This window comes from Harpia harpyja, chromosome 1 (assembly GCF_026419915.1).
Source record: "Harpia harpyja isolate bHarHar1 chromosome 1, bHarHar1 primary haplotype, whole genome shotgun sequence".
NCBI lineage: Eukaryota > Metazoa > Chordata > Aves > Accipitriformes > Accipitridae > Harpia > Harpia harpyja.
This window is the reverse complement of record NC_068940.1, coordinates 54,275,192-54,292,230: the sequence shown is the minus strand read 5'-3', so window position 1 is coordinate 54,292,230 and position 17,039 is coordinate 54,275,192. Positions and strand designations below refer to the sequence as shown.

The 17,039-nt window shown below is 40.7% G+C and overlaps 1 protein-coding gene across 2 annotated transcripts in view; it reads right to left on the bottom strand.

Annotated features, from left to right (window-relative positions):
• NPHP3 (nephrocystin 3) overlaps positions 1-11,906 on the bottom strand; it is a 28,481-nt gene extending 16,575 nt beyond the window's left edge. The window contains exons 1-10 of one of the 2 annotated variants that reach the window (XM_052795050.1): positions 11,295-11,906; positions 10,795-10,920; positions 9,338-9,488; positions 7,662-7,814; positions 6,230-6,363; positions 5,818-5,978; positions 3,766-3,913; positions 3,155-3,229; positions 2,416-2,595; positions 350-453 (exon numbers count right to left, since the gene is read on the bottom strand). In XM_052795050.1, coding sequence (XP_052651010.1) covers positions 350-453; positions 2,416-2,595; positions 3,155-3,229; positions 3,766-3,913; positions 5,818-5,978; positions 6,230-6,363; positions 7,662-7,814; positions 9,338-9,488; positions 10,795-10,920; positions 11,295-11,642 — 1,580 coding nt within the window. In that variant the 5' untranslated portion in view covers positions 11,643-11,906. The remainder of the gene's footprint in view (positions 1-349; positions 454-2,415; positions 2,596-3,154; positions 3,230-3,765; positions 3,914-5,817; positions 5,979-6,229; positions 6,364-7,661; positions 7,815-9,337; positions 9,489-10,794; positions 10,921-11,294) is intronic. The other variant, XM_052795060.1, reaches the window with a different exon arrangement.
• Positions 11,907-17,039: the final 5,133 nt, after the last annotated feature.

Sequence of the window (17,039 nt, the reverse complement as noted above, 5' to 3'; positions counted from 1 at the left end):
ATGATAAACTATTAGGTCTGATCCTTCCTTTATTTCAGTTAAAAAGGACCCCTCTTGTGCATCAGAGAAGAGCAACACTATTGGGCTACTGAAACCACTTATTAATGCTGTGCAAAGACAGATCTGTAAGGTGTTGCAACTGGAGTCAGGGAGATGTTAAAGGCAGTCCAGATAGAATTAGCTGCTCAATTATTACAAATCTTTCCAAGATGCTTCAATAAGTTCAGCGCTTTGTAAATGCTCCCATTTTACCTCCAATTAAACTGATACGATGTTTGAAATGTAATGGAGACTTTTTTCTTAAATTTCATTCAGAAAATTCATAGCAAAAAAAAAAAGTTTAAACTACCATTTCGATAGAAGGAGAGATTTCCCAGAGCCTGGTCCTCCTGATACAAGCAGAGGTGGAATTGGTGCTGGTGCTGCTACTAGGTCATTTAGACGTTCAAAATACTACAAAAAATAAACAATCATTACAAATATTCCACTGTTTAAGCGAGAAACATAGTGCTTGGTATTGTAAACCATCTAGATACAAAATGCACGCACAGATTTATTAATGTAAGGGAGTAACTACTGAAACGCAATATAATACCAATGGAAATAAATTTTGTAATGAAATACAAACCACAGAATTTATTATCTCTTTTAAAGAAACTGTAAAATAAACAAACACTTTTTTCAAAACACTATTTAAAATGGAACTTTCGGTGCTAATAAACTGAATCAGTGTTACTACAGTAAAGCAATTGGGTACTGTCCTGGTTTCAGCTGGGATAGAGTTAACCGTCTTCCTAGTAGCTGGTACGGTGCGATGTTTTGAGTTCAGTATGTGAAGAATGTTGATAACACTGATGTTTTCAGTTGTTGCTCAGTAGTGTTTAGACTAAGTCAAGGATTTCTCAGCTTCTCATGCCCAGCCAGAGAGAAAGCTGGAGGGGCACAAGAAGTTGGCACAGGACACAGCCAGGGCACCTGACCCAAACTGGCCAACAGGGTATTCCATACCATGTGACGTCCCATCTAGTATAGGAACTGGGAAGTGGGGGCAGGGAATCGCCGCTCGGGGACTAGCGGGGTGTCGGTCAGCGGGTGGTGAGCAATTGCACTGCGCATCATTTGTACATTCCAATCCTTTCATTATTACTGTTGTCATTTTATTAGTGTTATCATTATCATTATTAGCTTCTTCTTTTCTGTTCTATTAAACCGTTCTTATCTCAACCCACGGGTTTTGCTTCTTTTCCCGATTTTCTCCCCCATCCCACTGGGTGGGGGGGAGTGAGTGAGCGGCTGCGTGGTGTTTAATTGCTGGCTGGGGTTAAACCACGACAGGTACTATGTTTGTTCAGGCTTCCTCGCTGCCCTTTTCCCCCTGCAGCTACTCCACTGCATTGGATATGGTTGCCAGGACAAAGCCTTCGAAGTTGGCATCTGCCATGAATAGTATTCTGAGGCACTAAGCATGCAAAAGAAAGGCTTTCTTTCACCACATGAATGCCCAAGAATGTTGTAGCAGAGTTCAGGATGACAAAAACAAAAACAAAAAACACACTTCATCCACATGGGAGAAATATTTTGTCTGCAAAAAAGAATTGGAGGCGCATTAAGATACACATAATGTTCTATTATTTTACTGTTCTAGAACGTAGTAAAGATGGCACAATCCTCCAAAACCATTGCCAGTATTTGAGTAGTGAAGTAAAAGAATAAACTATGGTAATAAAATAGGGGTGCTAACAATTTAAATACAATAACAAAGGAACTGCATGCTTATGTTATATATAATGTAACATCAAGGAACATTGCCCAAATAAGCAGTCACATCACTTTCCATGACCACTTCAATGTTTTTCCTTCCTACATTCATTATACTTTCCCTACATATAACTGTTCCCGATACCTGATTTGAAATGTTTTAAAAATTTTATTTCAAGTAATGAGTAAGTACTGACCTATTCAGCAGCTCTCTACTTTGAAGTTTCCTATGTTCTTCTCACATATGTATGGCTGCATGATGATATGAAATCTTTTCATTAGCCACCTCTGAAAGACCTAACTCCAGGCGTCAAGACAGAGCTCAGATTTCCTCAAAGACATTCAGAGCCTTTTCTATTGATGACCAAAGTCTAGGAGGACACCCTACTTCTGGCACACTGTTATAGTGCTTTTCTCCAGTGCAGGAACAACAACTGCTTCTTCATCAACGTCATTCAACAACACGCAAATTGCCATCTCTCCCAGAAAATAAATATGCCATCTATATAAGACATATGGCTTCTTCTAGCCTAAGTAGTAATAGCCTCAAGGATGGTCTCAGACACAGCTTCTTCTGTAGAAGTAAATCTTGCCTAACAAGAGATGGAAATGAGTGATGACTTTCTCTTCATCCATGTACATGTCCAATGTACTTACTTTCTCAAATCCCAGCTCACATGTTGAATTAGAGGCCTGCTGAAAAGCTTCCATCTGTTCTTGTTCATCATGTGCATCCCACAATACATCACCAAAAACTTCTTCTTCAGGAGCAGTGGACTCTTCCTTGTTAACCAAATCCTTGCCTTCTAGTTCTGTCATTTCACACCCCAATATATCCTAAGTAAAAAGAAAATTACATGGAGAAAACTGCACCTATAATTCTTAACAGTGCAGGCACATTTCATGTTCATCTCAATTCCACTGTATATGAGTGCAGCTCTATGAACATCAATATGTTTGCTCCCTCTGAGGCTAGCAGAGAACACAAGTAAATGAGCAATTAGATGAAACCAAGTTAGCTCTGAATGCACAGCTCTCGAGACGTTGGTTTTAGTCTTCTCAGAGTGGAAGCAACTCACCACAAGGAAGGATAAGGAGAGAATGGACTACCCAATCTTTCCTTATCCTATGATATGGATAAAGAGAAATTAAAAGAGAATTTAGGCCACAAATAGATCCCTTTCCCCTGTTATTTCTGCTTCTGTCCGTAAAAGCACTGCTCAGTTTTGGGTTTTATTTTCCACTTGAGATTTCTTTGTTTGCCAGATATTAATGATAAAACAGAAAAAGATTCTCTGAATTACATCCAAGTAGCATATAGTAATCACACTGACATCATTTAAGGTCATAAATAAGTGCAGGAACAGAAAAAGCTGAAATGCATCATGTACTCTACCTGTTTAATTATCTTTTCCACACAAGCATAGATTTCATATGCTCCTTCCTCCACACCTCCAATATGGTCAATCACCTGAAAAAGTAAATGGGAAAGCATGAGGCAACCAACAAAAACATTCTGGAACACATTTAAATTCCATTCTGTTGCATTCCTTAGGTAGGATTCATTTTGCCTAAGCTTTTAAAAGTTGGGCATCTAGTTTCAGCTGTTCTCAACAGTTCCCTCTGTAAAGGGAAATAAATGGCAACTGATCTATTTTCAGATGGGAGGAATCTCTCTGGATGTACACTTCTTTCTCTTCAGTGGTTACAGAGGGACCTTAGATAAAAAATTTTGCCATTTAAACGGCTAATCACAGGTGAGAAATTCTATCTTTCTACCACAGGAATTTTTTTTCAGTGAAAATGCAGTGGCTTTTTTTCCTCCCCTGCTAATGAAAATTTCATGACATTCATAAATTTCAGCTTCATCAATCTGCTCATATAATGAGCATCCAGAGCAATGAGTGTAATGCAGTTTCTCCTAAAATCTGAGACTACTAGCATTCAATGTTGTTTATAGCAGGAAAGCAAGCCTTTTAAAATTCAACAGTCTTTAAAATGCCATACCTTTGCTTTGTTCACGTAAGAAATTTGCTCAATTAACTGTTGCACTGAGACTGAACTGACTCTGCCATCCTCCTTTCTGTGGTAAATCAGCCGGGGTTTTTCTTCTGGATTTCTCAAGAAGGCTTCTTCACAGTCCTCCAACAAACAACTAGATTGGAAATCAGCATTCTTGTGCTATATTACACTGCTGTAGTAAACAGTTCAATCAACACAAGCTCCAAAGATGCGTTTCACTGCAAAATCTAATTCAAAATTCATATCTATTTATAACAAAGGGCAAGCAAATATTTCAGCAGAGAATTTAAGATAAACTCTGAAGCAAGGAAAAGCTAAGAGAGAAATTTATGCTACTTGTACCAAAAGCATTAAAACCATTTACTGATGTAAATTAAAGTTGATCTTCCTGTCATACCAATATACAGAGTGAAAAGTAATTGCTTTGCATGGAAAGAACATGGATTCACACATAATTAATAAGCATTATATACATGCTCTGCCTTCACTTATTTGAAGGGTCTGTTCTATTCCTTGGCCTTTTTAGGAAAAGTCCTTTAGTATTTGTCAGATGTAGGGTAGTCTTTTCATTTATAGTAGTTGAAAAGGAGAATTACACACCTCCAAATTCAAAAGCACTTTGTATTTATATATGCGAATGATATCCATGGATATCATTCCCAGCAATCTATTGCTGTTCCACAGAAGGAACTATACAACTTGGGGATGCTGACAATAGCAGGCAGGGTCTCTCAAATATTATGTTCTTGATACGAGCACTACAATTTTCATCAGTTTTTCTAAGAGAAACTCTCTAAGTGAATACTGTTGGCAGGAACACTCCTTTATGGTTTGTTTTTGTCTTGCGTATTTTGTTCTTAAACACTTGTGACCCACATACCTAAAACTGGGTTATTTGGCAACAGTATCCCTGCGAAGTGCCAATATACCCTCAGGAGCCAATGTTATCTTTCTGAGAGCATAAATGTATGGCAGCTCTAGTCCGATTCCTCTATGAAAAGAAAACATCATCTTCTGTGGTATCTGGCTGTTCCCTGAAGCACTCCACTGTTGTAAGTCTTAGCTACTAGTGTCCTAAACCAGCCTTTAATTCTCTCTGGACAGATGTTTTATTTACAGAAACAGGAGGTCTAGTTAATTCAAGAGGTCTAATAACACAACAGTATCTGAAATACCTAGAGTTCAAAATCTACCCCTAGTATGAAACTTAATGCATACCAATTATTTTCAGATTTTTGCATTCTGTCCTGGTTGTTACAGATGTTTTGGAATGACCACTCTGTGATCCTTAATATTATCTTTTCTAACCCCTTTTTCTCTTTTCTTCAGCAAAAGGACACCCCTCCCTCCCCCAAACATCAAAACCAAATTCCACCCAAAATTCCTAAATGCATAACAGAAACAGTCCTAACACAATTCCAAAAGTATCCCTAATTTGGTGTTTTTCATTTAGTAAGTCATATTTCTTCTTCGAGAAGATTAGGAAATTACTCACTGAACAAACAGAACACATTGCATCACCATTTGTCATAAAACATCGTGACTTCCGTAAATTAAGCTGTAGAAAGCTAGCATAAGGTACAACACAGGAGAGCCATGAAATCAGTCCGAAAAATAGCCAAAGATAGAAGATAATATGTGACAGAATAAAATCAAAATACTACAGCCAGGTGTAAGGCTAGATAAGCAAATGAAACATACTGAGGATATTCACACCAGCCATCTTAAATTCCTAAGACTCCAGCAATATGCACAACAGAGAGCTGCTCTTGGAAAGCAAAACATTTCTGTGTTAAAATACAGCATGAAAGATGTCTTCATAAGAGAATCTGTAGCTACAAGAAAAAAGAAATGATACAAAGCTGGTACATTCTTTTAACTGTCTGCACTAGCAAACATAAAGTTTGAAGGAGTATCACTTAGGAGATAGTAGCTTAGGAAATGTACTGAGCAAAGCATCACATACATTTTAATAAGCTATGCACTCTGCATAAATTACCAGTTTCTATTTGCTTTACCAGTCTGGAAAATACTTACCTTGGCAAAGTTAAATGCAGGAGCAAAATGACTAATGAGCTTTTTTCAATTTCCCATTTTCTTACATCCTTAAGAGGCCTTTCATTTTCTGCTGAAAAATGAACAACTTGAAAGAAGTACCCCGTTGTTTCACAGACTCTTTGAAGTTTTGGTGAGTAGTTCTGAAAGCAAATTTGAGTAACGGTGCTTTATTACTAAATCTGCATAGCACTAAGGACCTACTAGACAAATCTCAGTTTCTTTTCTCTAGGCAGTTTCTTCCCCTGAAGTCCTTGACAATACTTCCACTGACTTCACTGAAATCAGCCTACACCTACTAAAGCTTTCAAGAAGTATTAGACAAATTGCTGACTAAGTATCACAGTGGAAACAAAACAGCATATAAGTTAGCATAAATTTGTGAGGTACTCACTCTAATGAAGATGTCCACTTCTGGTTGAGTCTCATCAGTACCAACAATAAAACACCTTACTGTGTTACTCCACAGAGAGTGGGAAAACAGAGGAGTAACCTGTAATAAACTGGCAACAGCAGCATCCCAATCATCTGCCAATGAAAAAAAACCAAAATGAAGTCTAGAGATCTTCACATCTGATTACACTGCTTAACAGATAAGTCATCACCTCTTAACACAGTAGTAACAGTTTTACTCAACTATTTTAATTTCCTAAATTCAAATTTAGAGAACCCATATCATCTGATAATGCCATATAATGGCAAAACAACAGTGTTAAATACATTATCATTACAAAGATACTTCCTTTAAATAGGATTGATGAAATGTATTTATAAAATCAAGCTGATAGTTGTAAAATAAGTAAAAATATGCAGGAATAATAAAATGACTCATAATTGAACTTTTTTTTTTTCCCCTCCAGATCTACATCTATTTCAACTGGACCATTCGAGTAAATGACAGAGAAACATTATGAGAACTTCTTCTTCTCGAGATGAAGTCCATTGCTTTCTGTAGTACTGTCTGTCAATTCCCTATAGAAGCAATGGATTTTAAAACTTTCTTAGGTTCTTCATGTTGTGGCTGGTCGTTCTTTCAAGAAAGGAACAGGTTCTCCTTTCAGTACCACATAGGATGATGAAAGGCTTAAGTGTATGAAGCTGGAGCCATCCTCCCCTCCCACTTTGCAGGCACAGACTTCTTAATCAGAGCCTGAAGGATTGAAGAAAAAAGGAAGAAACTGCCAGCAAAGTTAACTATATTGCAGGAGGGGTTCCAGGGCCAGGACAACAGGGAGGGAAACCGGAGCACTGGAAGACAACTTACAAGAGGCCATTTCGGAAACAAAGTTCAAAAGCAACAATTATTGACAAGAAAATATCTAACACCGGTTCACATAACGATGCATACATCCTGGTCTTGCAATCAGATTTCCATAAATGGCCCCCTAAGCAGAGTCAAAACCCATGCAAATCCAATGAAAAAACTAGGGATATAGTTTATTCTAATACAAACGTAATGTTCATAGAAAGTAGAGAATTTGAATACAAATGGAAAAAAGAAGGCCAGCAGATATGGAAAGAAAGATCACTATCTTCCTTAGTCAACACAAGCAACAAAATGGTATTTGGTTTACTCACAACGAAGCACCATTCACTGCTGTTTGCCAAAATCACTGCTTTGAGTACTGTAGTCACCAAATACATGAAACATAATTCAGCATGTACAGCTACAGTTCCTTTTATTTTTACAAAGAAGAATTCCAAATAACCCTTTAGTCAAATTACCCAAGAATGGACAGAAAAGGAAAGAACAGAATTACTTAAGAATGGATAGAAAAATGACATAAAAACCTGTAATACCAGCAAAACAAACCACCATTACTTACCCCTGTTTATATTTGCAAATGGTCCCTCAACGTCTATGGAGCTATGAGCAAATTCAGGCCCTCTGAAAGACTGTTGAAGTTGCATCATACTACCCATGGATGGCTCGCTTCCCAAAGCTCCTCCATTCCAGTATTCAGATTGTGCCCCAGTAGCTAAGAATTGGAAAACAAAAAAAACCTCTTCATTGTCACTAAACAAGGTAAATTATCAGTCTTAAATACTGCAGCTGAAACCTACCACCACATGTCACTGAACATAATTTTTTCTCCTTTAGCAGATTTGCTCACACCTTTGTGTGCTGTGGTTCTAAATGGGCGCTTGTCCAAAGTTAATGAGAAGCCATGCTGCTAAAGGATGAGGTTATTTGCTAATATTTGTTATTATATAGATTGTTTACATCTGTTGGGTTCAAATGCTGACTTGCATTACAAATCAGAAAATCAGTTCACAGTATGGCTGCAGTCATTTGTGCACATCACAAAACTGACAACTTGTTCAGGAATGTTCCAGCACTGAAAAAGTCTAAAGGGGCTGTACGTCAGGATTGAAATATATTCTCTGTGCTGTGTGAAAGAGCTTTCACAGTATCTCTTCATAATATGCTTGGATTACACTTCTGCCAATCAATGTACAACATTCAAGACACTAAATAAACCTTCCACAGAGAAAATAAGAAAATTGAGGAAGACTTAGAAAAAGGTAAGAAGGGAAGTACAAATTTAAAAATTGATATAACACAAAAGAAGACAGAAAAAACACAGAAAAGGAAACAAGACTATCTGTACCATTAAAGTTCATCAAATGCATTGTTACTATGCAAAAAGCACTGCATTTTGAAATGTTTCTACTTTTAAAGACTGCATATTTATACTCCTTCCAAGATGTGACAGTAGATACATCTCAATAAGCAAAACAAAGGTTAAGCAACAGCACTTGCATGCAGTTTTTCCTCAGTAACTCTTCATGGTGCAAGAAGTAATGGTGGCCATAATTAAGAGTGTTAAGGTGCTAACTGTCTGCTACAAGTATTGCTCTATTTTGAACCAGATACAAAGTCAGTGGACTGACCACATACCCATCTGAATCCCCCCCATGCTATCAAATGCCTCTTACAGCACATACATGGTTTTGCCTTTTATGTCATCATAAGCCGTTTGCTACGGCTTCCCTTTCAAAAGATTCTTCAATAAAACGACTCTTTTGGTCAGTTCATGTTTGTTAAATATCTAACTCTGCTATTCTGAAAAGTACAGCAGCTGAGACTGGCACACTTCATCATCCATAGACAGTAAGTCTATCCAAGATTCCCTCGTTTCAGGCATGCTTTTTGGATCCTTTGGAACATGATCTTTCAGATCTAGAATCAAAAAACTCAGAAAGGACTAGAAAACTCAGAATTGCTCATGGAACCATTTAAAACAAAAAATGTTCAAGTCACTGTGTCTAGACAGTGCTCTGTTTTCTTCATCTATTCATATGACCAGAAACGTGGGGTTCCCACAACCTAAACCAAGTTTGTAAAGTCAGCTGCTTTTACCCTTTAAACTGCTTTATGTTACTTTTCACCTGGATTAATAAAACTTTTTTCAAAAGAACATAAATATTTGTCATGTGCTTTACTATTCAGAGAATTCAGTCACGTTCCAACACAAAATGCTGGGGATGAAATTCTCACCCGTAACATCTGTACAATTATCATCAGAATCAGACTCTTCGGGATCAAACACATGGATTCCTTGGGCCTGGAGTCTCTGAAGTTTTGCTTCTAGCTCTCGTTTGGCCCTCAGTAAGTCCTGAATCTCATTTTCTTTAGTTTCTCTAAAAATCTATGAGCAGGAAAGAAGAAAAAATAAAAAAGAAATACAAACCATAAACCTTTTAAAATTCACTATCAGTTCCTGAATTCATGTTATCTGCTTTCAATTGGAAAAATAAGTTTCTAGCATTCATTTGGCAGGCAAAGGCATGAAAATGTAAACAAGAAGCCACCAGGAGCCTATAAATGAGCAGGAAAACACAGTTTTAAATTATCTATTTTTAAAATTTTACCATTTTAAACCTTAGCATACTGTTCTGAAAGTTAGAAGTCTGCATTATTATGGGAAGTTTGCTAAAAGGTGAAGAAAGTTACTTGCCATTTTTAAAGTTTATTGTCTTCTAAAATCACTACATGTAATATTTTTTTTCCAAAGGTTCCCTTTTATTCTTCCATGTATATTTTTACATCTACATATAATCTTGTATTTACTTTTTATCGTTGCGGAAATTTAAATTTCCCAAGATAAAAAGTGATCAAGCACCTCCAGTTGTTCTGTTTGTAAAATATTACCATCATGTGGGGAAGAACACACGAACCTAGATTTAAATTCAAAGAGATGAAATCTTCTGAAAGTCTCATTTTCTTAAATAAGGTCAAAACCAATCCTGGTTTTATGTATCTGCCAAACATTAGCACCTGTTACAATTAAAGATATCAAGAATCTTGAAAACAGTGCAAAACCAGGACCTATTGCCCTATTTGGGTGGTAGAAGTATCATTATCTGCAGCCAGGGAAAAGCAGAAGCATCAGCTTGGCCCTTCAAGTCACCCCCCCAAAAAGCACAAAGACTTTTGTCTTTAACTGGCTATCATATTTTAGCAGCCAAAAGAGATGCACCAATACACACTTTTCTTTAATGTAAGTTAGAAGTGCTAAACATTACAATGCTATATATAAAACTTATTCAGAAATAACGGAACTCTGTGTTTATACATTCCTTCAGTATGTGTCAGTTTGCAGCCCATGTCTTCTTGTCACTCTCAAATATGAATATACTCCTGTGTTCAAACAACGCAGGAATTTAGTTTAAGATGCATCACTGCATATCCTCCTTTTAATATTTAAAAAGTTATTTTCTATTTTTTCCTCATAGTTTTACAGAGAGCTTTTGGTAGGATTATCTTAAAGGAAATAGGCAGCAACAGCTATGATACTCCCCCCCCCCCCCCTTTTTTTTTTTTTTTTTTTTTTTTTTTTTTTTAAGAAGAGGAGCACCTCATGAAAGCTATTGGAAAAGAGTTCATTGGGGGAACGTGACCAAGCAACATTTATCTTCTTTTTGGTCATTTTCCCAGGAAAAGTCAAGCCATACCTTGAATTGCCTTTTGACCTTGTCTCGATCATGTTCAAAAGTAGCAGCTCTCTCCATGGCTTGGTATTTAGCTTCTAAAGCACTTTCTTTCTCTCTAAGTATTTTCTGGTAAGTTTTCTGAAGCGCCTGAAAACATTTAACATACCATTTTTCTGAGCGAAAGCAATCACCAACAAAAGGTTTTGGACTACTCTTCAGGTCTGACTACAACAACGTCATCCTGGCACCCTACGCCTCCCCTCCCTCCCGGGGAGAGGCAGCCGCCCGGTCCCCATCCCCGCAGGCACGCCCTGACCGCACCCCGACGCCTCACCAGCGCGGCACCCGGGGCACCTGCCACTTCCCCGGCACCTCGCCTTCCAGGGGAAGGACAAGCCGTCGCACCCGCCGCCTCCCTGCCATGGCCTTCCTGGGGAGCGAGACGAGTCCTTCGCAGCCTCAGGCGTGAGGGGCCCGCTTCGCCGCCCAGCCCCCTCACCCAAGAGGGCAGCGGGAGCTACCTGCAGCTCGGCGCGCAGCCGCTTGTTCTCTCTGTCCAGTTTGGCCTCCTTCTTCACCATGGAGGCCACCTCGTTGTTCTTGCTGACGCGGAAGATCTCGTACTCCTTCTTCAGGCGCTCATACTCGGCCACGCACTCCAGCTCCTGCACCGAGGCCGTCGACTTGAAGCTGGCCCCGATGAGGCCGCCGGGCCGCGAGGCCCCGACGCGCCGCAGGGAGCCGCGCAGCAGCCGGGCCTTGGGCTTCACCTCCACCGGGATCTCGCAGGCCTCGCCGCCGCCGTACGTGTCCTCGATCACCTCCCCGACCCCGCCCGCCGGGCTCACCAGGGACGACGCCGTCCCCATGGCCGGGGGACGCCGCAGCCGGGTGAGGCTTTAACAGCGAGCGGAGGAGCCGGTGCCTCCGGCGGGCCCTGACGGCGGGGACATGCCCGAGACGGAGCGTTCCCAGAGGCGGCTGCTCCCCGCCTCGCCCCGGCCAGCGCCCCTCCCCGCTTCCCCGGCCCGGCCGAGCCGGAGGGCCCTCCGAGCCCGCGGCTACGGCCAGCTCCTTGCGGCGGCCGGACGAGGAAAGGAGGGCGGGAGGAAGCCGCCGCGCGGGCCACCTCCCTCTCCCGTCCCGCCCCGCCCCGTCCCGTCCCACGGCGGCCCCCTCCCGAGGAGCGCTGCTGGAGCCGCCCCGAGGGCCGGGGAAAGGCGGAGCCGCGGCAGGCGGGAGGGGCCTGGCGGCGGCGGCCGGAGGGCGGGAATCTGCTCCTCTGAGGAAAAGTGAGAGGGTTTTAGGTTTTTGCTTTTGAAAGCGGGAGCTAACGCCAGGGTGCGGCAAACCCTCCCGCTCCTGCTGGCCACCACCTCAGCCTGCGCCGGGGAGCCCTCAGCCCCGCCGGGCTCTGCCGCCTGGCCGGGCAGCCTCAGCCAAAAAGGTGTCCGTTTTCTCCTCAGAGAGCAGGGCCCGACAGGGTCCGCCACGTGCCCCGAAGCCTGCAGGCTGTGCCGCACCCTGGGCTGGTCTACACGTTTATAACGCCCGGTTCTCCTCGGCCAAACAGAGGTGTGCAGGTTGTGCCACAAGCTTTCGTGTGGTAGAGACCTTGGGGGGGAATTCTTTCTCAGTGTTCTGCGACCTTTGAGACCAGTTGGCACACTCCGAAGGAGACGACCTGAGAAGAGATGGTAGTGGGTCCACCAAGAAGTGCTGGGTAACGGTGCCTTGTCACACCCGAGTTCAGTGCCTGCACCTTGTGCTGCCTCTCGGCCTCATCTGAAAGTCATGAATTCTCCGTTTGAAGACCTTCCCTTTCAGGAATAAGGCAGTTGTAGATTATCTGCCCCTTAAATTATCATAATGCTATTTCCCTCTTTGCCTCTTCAAAAAACCCTGTCTGGTTCCTTTACCTGTCTTGGGGATTTCAGAGGAGCAGATCCCCAAAGCTGAGGAGAACATCCATTTGTTCCCAAATCTCAGAACCTGCCCTACTGTTGGCACGAATAACAAAAATGTTGCTACTTTAAAGCAGGTTTTGCCTCACATATGTGCCAGGTTTCTTAGCCATGACAGGGGTAGCCATTTCCCCTTAACAGGAGAAAAAAAAAAAAAATCTTAGAAATGTCTTTTCAGTGATACATCCCTGACTTTCAAAATCTTTTGGAGGGGAAAATTACTTTTGTGTACAACAGAGAAAAGGTGTTGTTTTATTTCCCTGAGTAAAAACTCTGGGGTTTGGGAATATGTGCTGTTTGCCCTAACTTTAGCCCTTTGTTTTCATGAGGAAAAAATAATTTCTTGTCTGAATATCATTTATAGTTACGTTAGTGATTTATTCCAGTTAAACCTCGCTTCACTGAAAAAGGTACAGAATACGTGACAATTGTGGGAAGGGGAAGGGTGCTACTATGTTTTCCCTAATGTTGACAATACCATAGCCTGCACAGTATTAGGTGATTCAGCAAATGAGCCTGTAATTCTGTAACAAAGCAAGGCTCTTGGTTTCTTCATTTGCATGTTGGTATCAGGCTGTTTCTCTACTTCACTGCTGTTTGAGCTCTGGGAATAATTAAAAACACGTTCATGCTGGTGCTTCAGCTGAATTGTTCTCATATTCTGAGTTCGTGAAAGTCAAAATTTCCAAGCTTGAAGCCTAGAATAAAAAGTGTAGTATTGTAAGAGCTACTGGATTCCTTCTAATAATCCACTTGACATTAACAAATGGATTGGAAGAACTGTAAATGCTGTTTCTCTAATGCTGCCTCTGGGTGCATTACAGAATTTTTATGGATAGTAGAGACCATATTAACACAACCCTTTCTAAACAGAAAAATTATACTGCTTCCCTGTTGCTTCATGGATTGGTTTTCCTAATGTTTAGAGATTAGAATAGCTTGCTTCAACATCTAATTTGTAAACTATCAAAGATTGCTTTAAATCACCGATTAGGACAATTCAGAAAGAAATCCAACTGTTCATTGCATAGATGTTGGAAACAGTGTCTCAGAATACCTGAGGATGAGCTGTCTTAACTTTCAAAAATGAATTGACCCAGAAAATCAATCCCTGGAGAAAATATAATACCAAGTTCTTTAAAAATTGCTTCGTCATGCTACGTTACTTTTTTTAAGCTTCAATTAGAGCAGCCCAATCCTTAGTCCTTTGAGGACATTGATGCTGGGGGAATTGTGCCATAAAGTTCCCGGTCAGTTCACCAGTCAGTGAAGACATTTGGGATACTTGAACAGCTTCATGTTTATCATTGACATTATTTACCTAATTTAGAAAGGTTATTAAGACAATCCATGTGTGAGATGTGGTGGCTTAACCCAGGCCAGTGACTTAGCACCCACCAGTTGCTCACTCACTACCCCAGCCCAGTGGGATGGGGAAGAGAACGGGAAGAGCAAAAGCGAGAAAAACTTGTGGGTCAAGATAAAGACGATTCAATTAGTGAAGGAAAGAGAGAAGAGAGAAAAGAAAAAAAAAAAAACCAAGTGTTGCAGAGGCAGTCAATCACTACCTCCTCCCAGCAGACCGATGCCCAGCCAGTCTCTGGGGAACAACTACTTTGGAAAGACTTACCCCCACATTTTATTGCTGAGCATCACATTATATGGCATGGAATATGCCTTTGGCCAGTTCGGGTCAGCTGTCCTGGCTGTATCCTCTCCCAAACTTTTTCACACCCCCAGCCTACTCACTGGCGGGCATAATGAGAAGCAGAGGGCCCCGACAGTGTGCAAGCACTGCTCTGCAATAGCTAAAACGTTGGTGTGTTGTCAACACTGTTTTAGTCACACATCTAAAACACAGCACCATACAGGCTGCTGTGAAGAAAATTAGCTCTACCTCAGCCAGACGCAGTGCAGATACATTTGTCAGATGAGGACCTGTAGTTTGTAAAGCTCCTTCATGACTTCAGCTGTAACAGAACCAGACTGCTCTCCATCCCGGAATCCATGTAATGAGCAATACAGTATATTGGCTGGTCCTCTGACAAATTTACTCTTCTACCTACCCCTTCGGGGTCAGTATGCAATCTATACTCCCGATCCGCAATGGAACAACTACTCTGCCAATGTTCTCCTCCTACTGAGACTATGGGGTTTTTTGTTGTGTGTGTTACTTAGAAGCCCGTGGACTTTCGTGCTTTATGGCATAGACAATTTTGTGCAAACATTGTAAATGCTTTATTTGTTGTTGCTTAAAATCTACTGGGCTACAGTTTAAAAACGTTTATGTGTCATCTTTAGGGGTATTGCTTTTGTCTTTGATATATCCACTATATTACTACATGGTTTATTGTTGAAGTTTCTTACTCTTGTCTTTATTTCATTTTAGGAGACTGTTAACAAACAAAATCTATGGATCTAAGGATCTGTCCCGTAGAGAAAAGTACAGCTGCAGGAACTGGCCCTCTGAAAGAAGGTTGGTTTTTTACATGTGTTATTAGGTTCAGCTCCAAGTTAGCAGATGTTCATTTTATAAAATAATATATTTTATATGTTATTACCTATGCATTCCTGTAAAATTTAGTGTACAAGGTCAGGATATGGCAAGATAAGAGGAAGCTGAGAAAGATTTGATGATAGGTTGCCACAGATTGACTACCCATTAAAAATAAGAGTTGCTATGATTAGAATGAATGTTGATAATGACCTGAAAGCTGAAGATGCTTTAAATGAAAGGCAGCTGACCAAACTTCTACACAACATCCTTTTTGTTAAGTCAGATGCGGGAGTGGCTTTTAAAGCTATATACCACAGGCATAAGCAAAGTGTGTTAGAAGCCCTTCATAAATCACTATTAAATTGTTTGTGCCTGCACTGAATCAAGTTGATAATTTTTTATGATCCCATTCATTATTCAAAAATATCTGTGAGTGATGGAACATGATTAAGAGAGTTCTACTGAGGACATGCAGTAAAAAGATGTAGTATGGTAATTTTTTAAAGATTAGTTTTGCCCTGGATTATATATGTTTCTACTTCTCTCTTTGTAGTGACGATGAAGACCTTGCTCTAAAAGGTTGCTTACTATTGGGCTGTTCTTCCCTAGTACTCCACCCTGTGCAGGAAGTGCAAGCCTGAATAAGCCAAATGACTGATCCTGTTATTCACCTTCTTTCTTTTATATAACATGAGGCCTGATGTAAAACACAATGAAGTCAGGGGAATTTTTCAGTTGAGATGATCTGTTTTGAATCTGGTACTCTAGTTGTTCCATAAAAGCCTGAATCTGCCAGATCTTAGCTCTGAGCATGAGAATTACTTTGTTATCTCTGCCCTGTTGCAGCACCTCCATTTTGTTCATCAGCATGAAAGGCATCTGCTTCTGTCCTCCTCTGAGACCTTCACGCTAAGTGGCAGCAGTACCATGATTCACCAGCCACCATGACTGGTGTGTAGGGTTCTGGACCTGTGTGCAGCCAAGGGAATGTCTGCTAGATGGTGGGGAGGTAGAGGTCTTCTTCCCTTTTTCATATGACCCAGCATGGCTGGAGCTATATCCATCATTATGACTGGTTTACACCTTGCAGTCTTTCTGTGACCTGACATGAAATTGCATAACTGGGGTTCAAGTAATTTGAGGTGTCATGGGTGAGTATAGGAGACAGAGTAACTAAGAAACTGATTACAGGTCATCATTAGCTCAACAAGTTAGAAGTTTACATTCGTAAGCAAGACTCTGTCATAAACTTAAGTTTTAGATGTAGGACTGTAAAATTGAAGTCTGAAGAAATGTGCTGAAAATCCCATCTAAAGCCTTAAGGTAATTTATTTTATAGGCATGTTTATGAGAGATTCTGATGCATCTGCTTTTTCTTTTCAAGCTAAAAATAATACAACATACAGGTGGTTAATTGTAAACTGCCTAACAAACTCAACCTTGGGGCAGAGTTCTAAGTTCAAATAGCTATTGAACTTACTATGTTTCAGTCAGTAACTTTATTACAGTCTCTCAAGCTGAGATCATCAGCTTCTTTCAAGAATCCATTTACTGAGAGACCTGAAAATTACCCGGACCAGAGATGATGAAAATCATAATGAAGGAGAGGACATCTACTTTTAAATGCTCCTATAATGTTACATGTCATAGCCGTTCGCCACTAGAGGACAGCAAGACCTCAGGAAAACAGTGTTGTGTGAGGAGGTGGAAGAAAAAGAAAGAAATCGCATACACAGGAGTTAAGAAAGTATTAGTTCAGAAGTTACATGCTTCTAGCTATAATCAAGCTTCTTAAAGAATTGAGA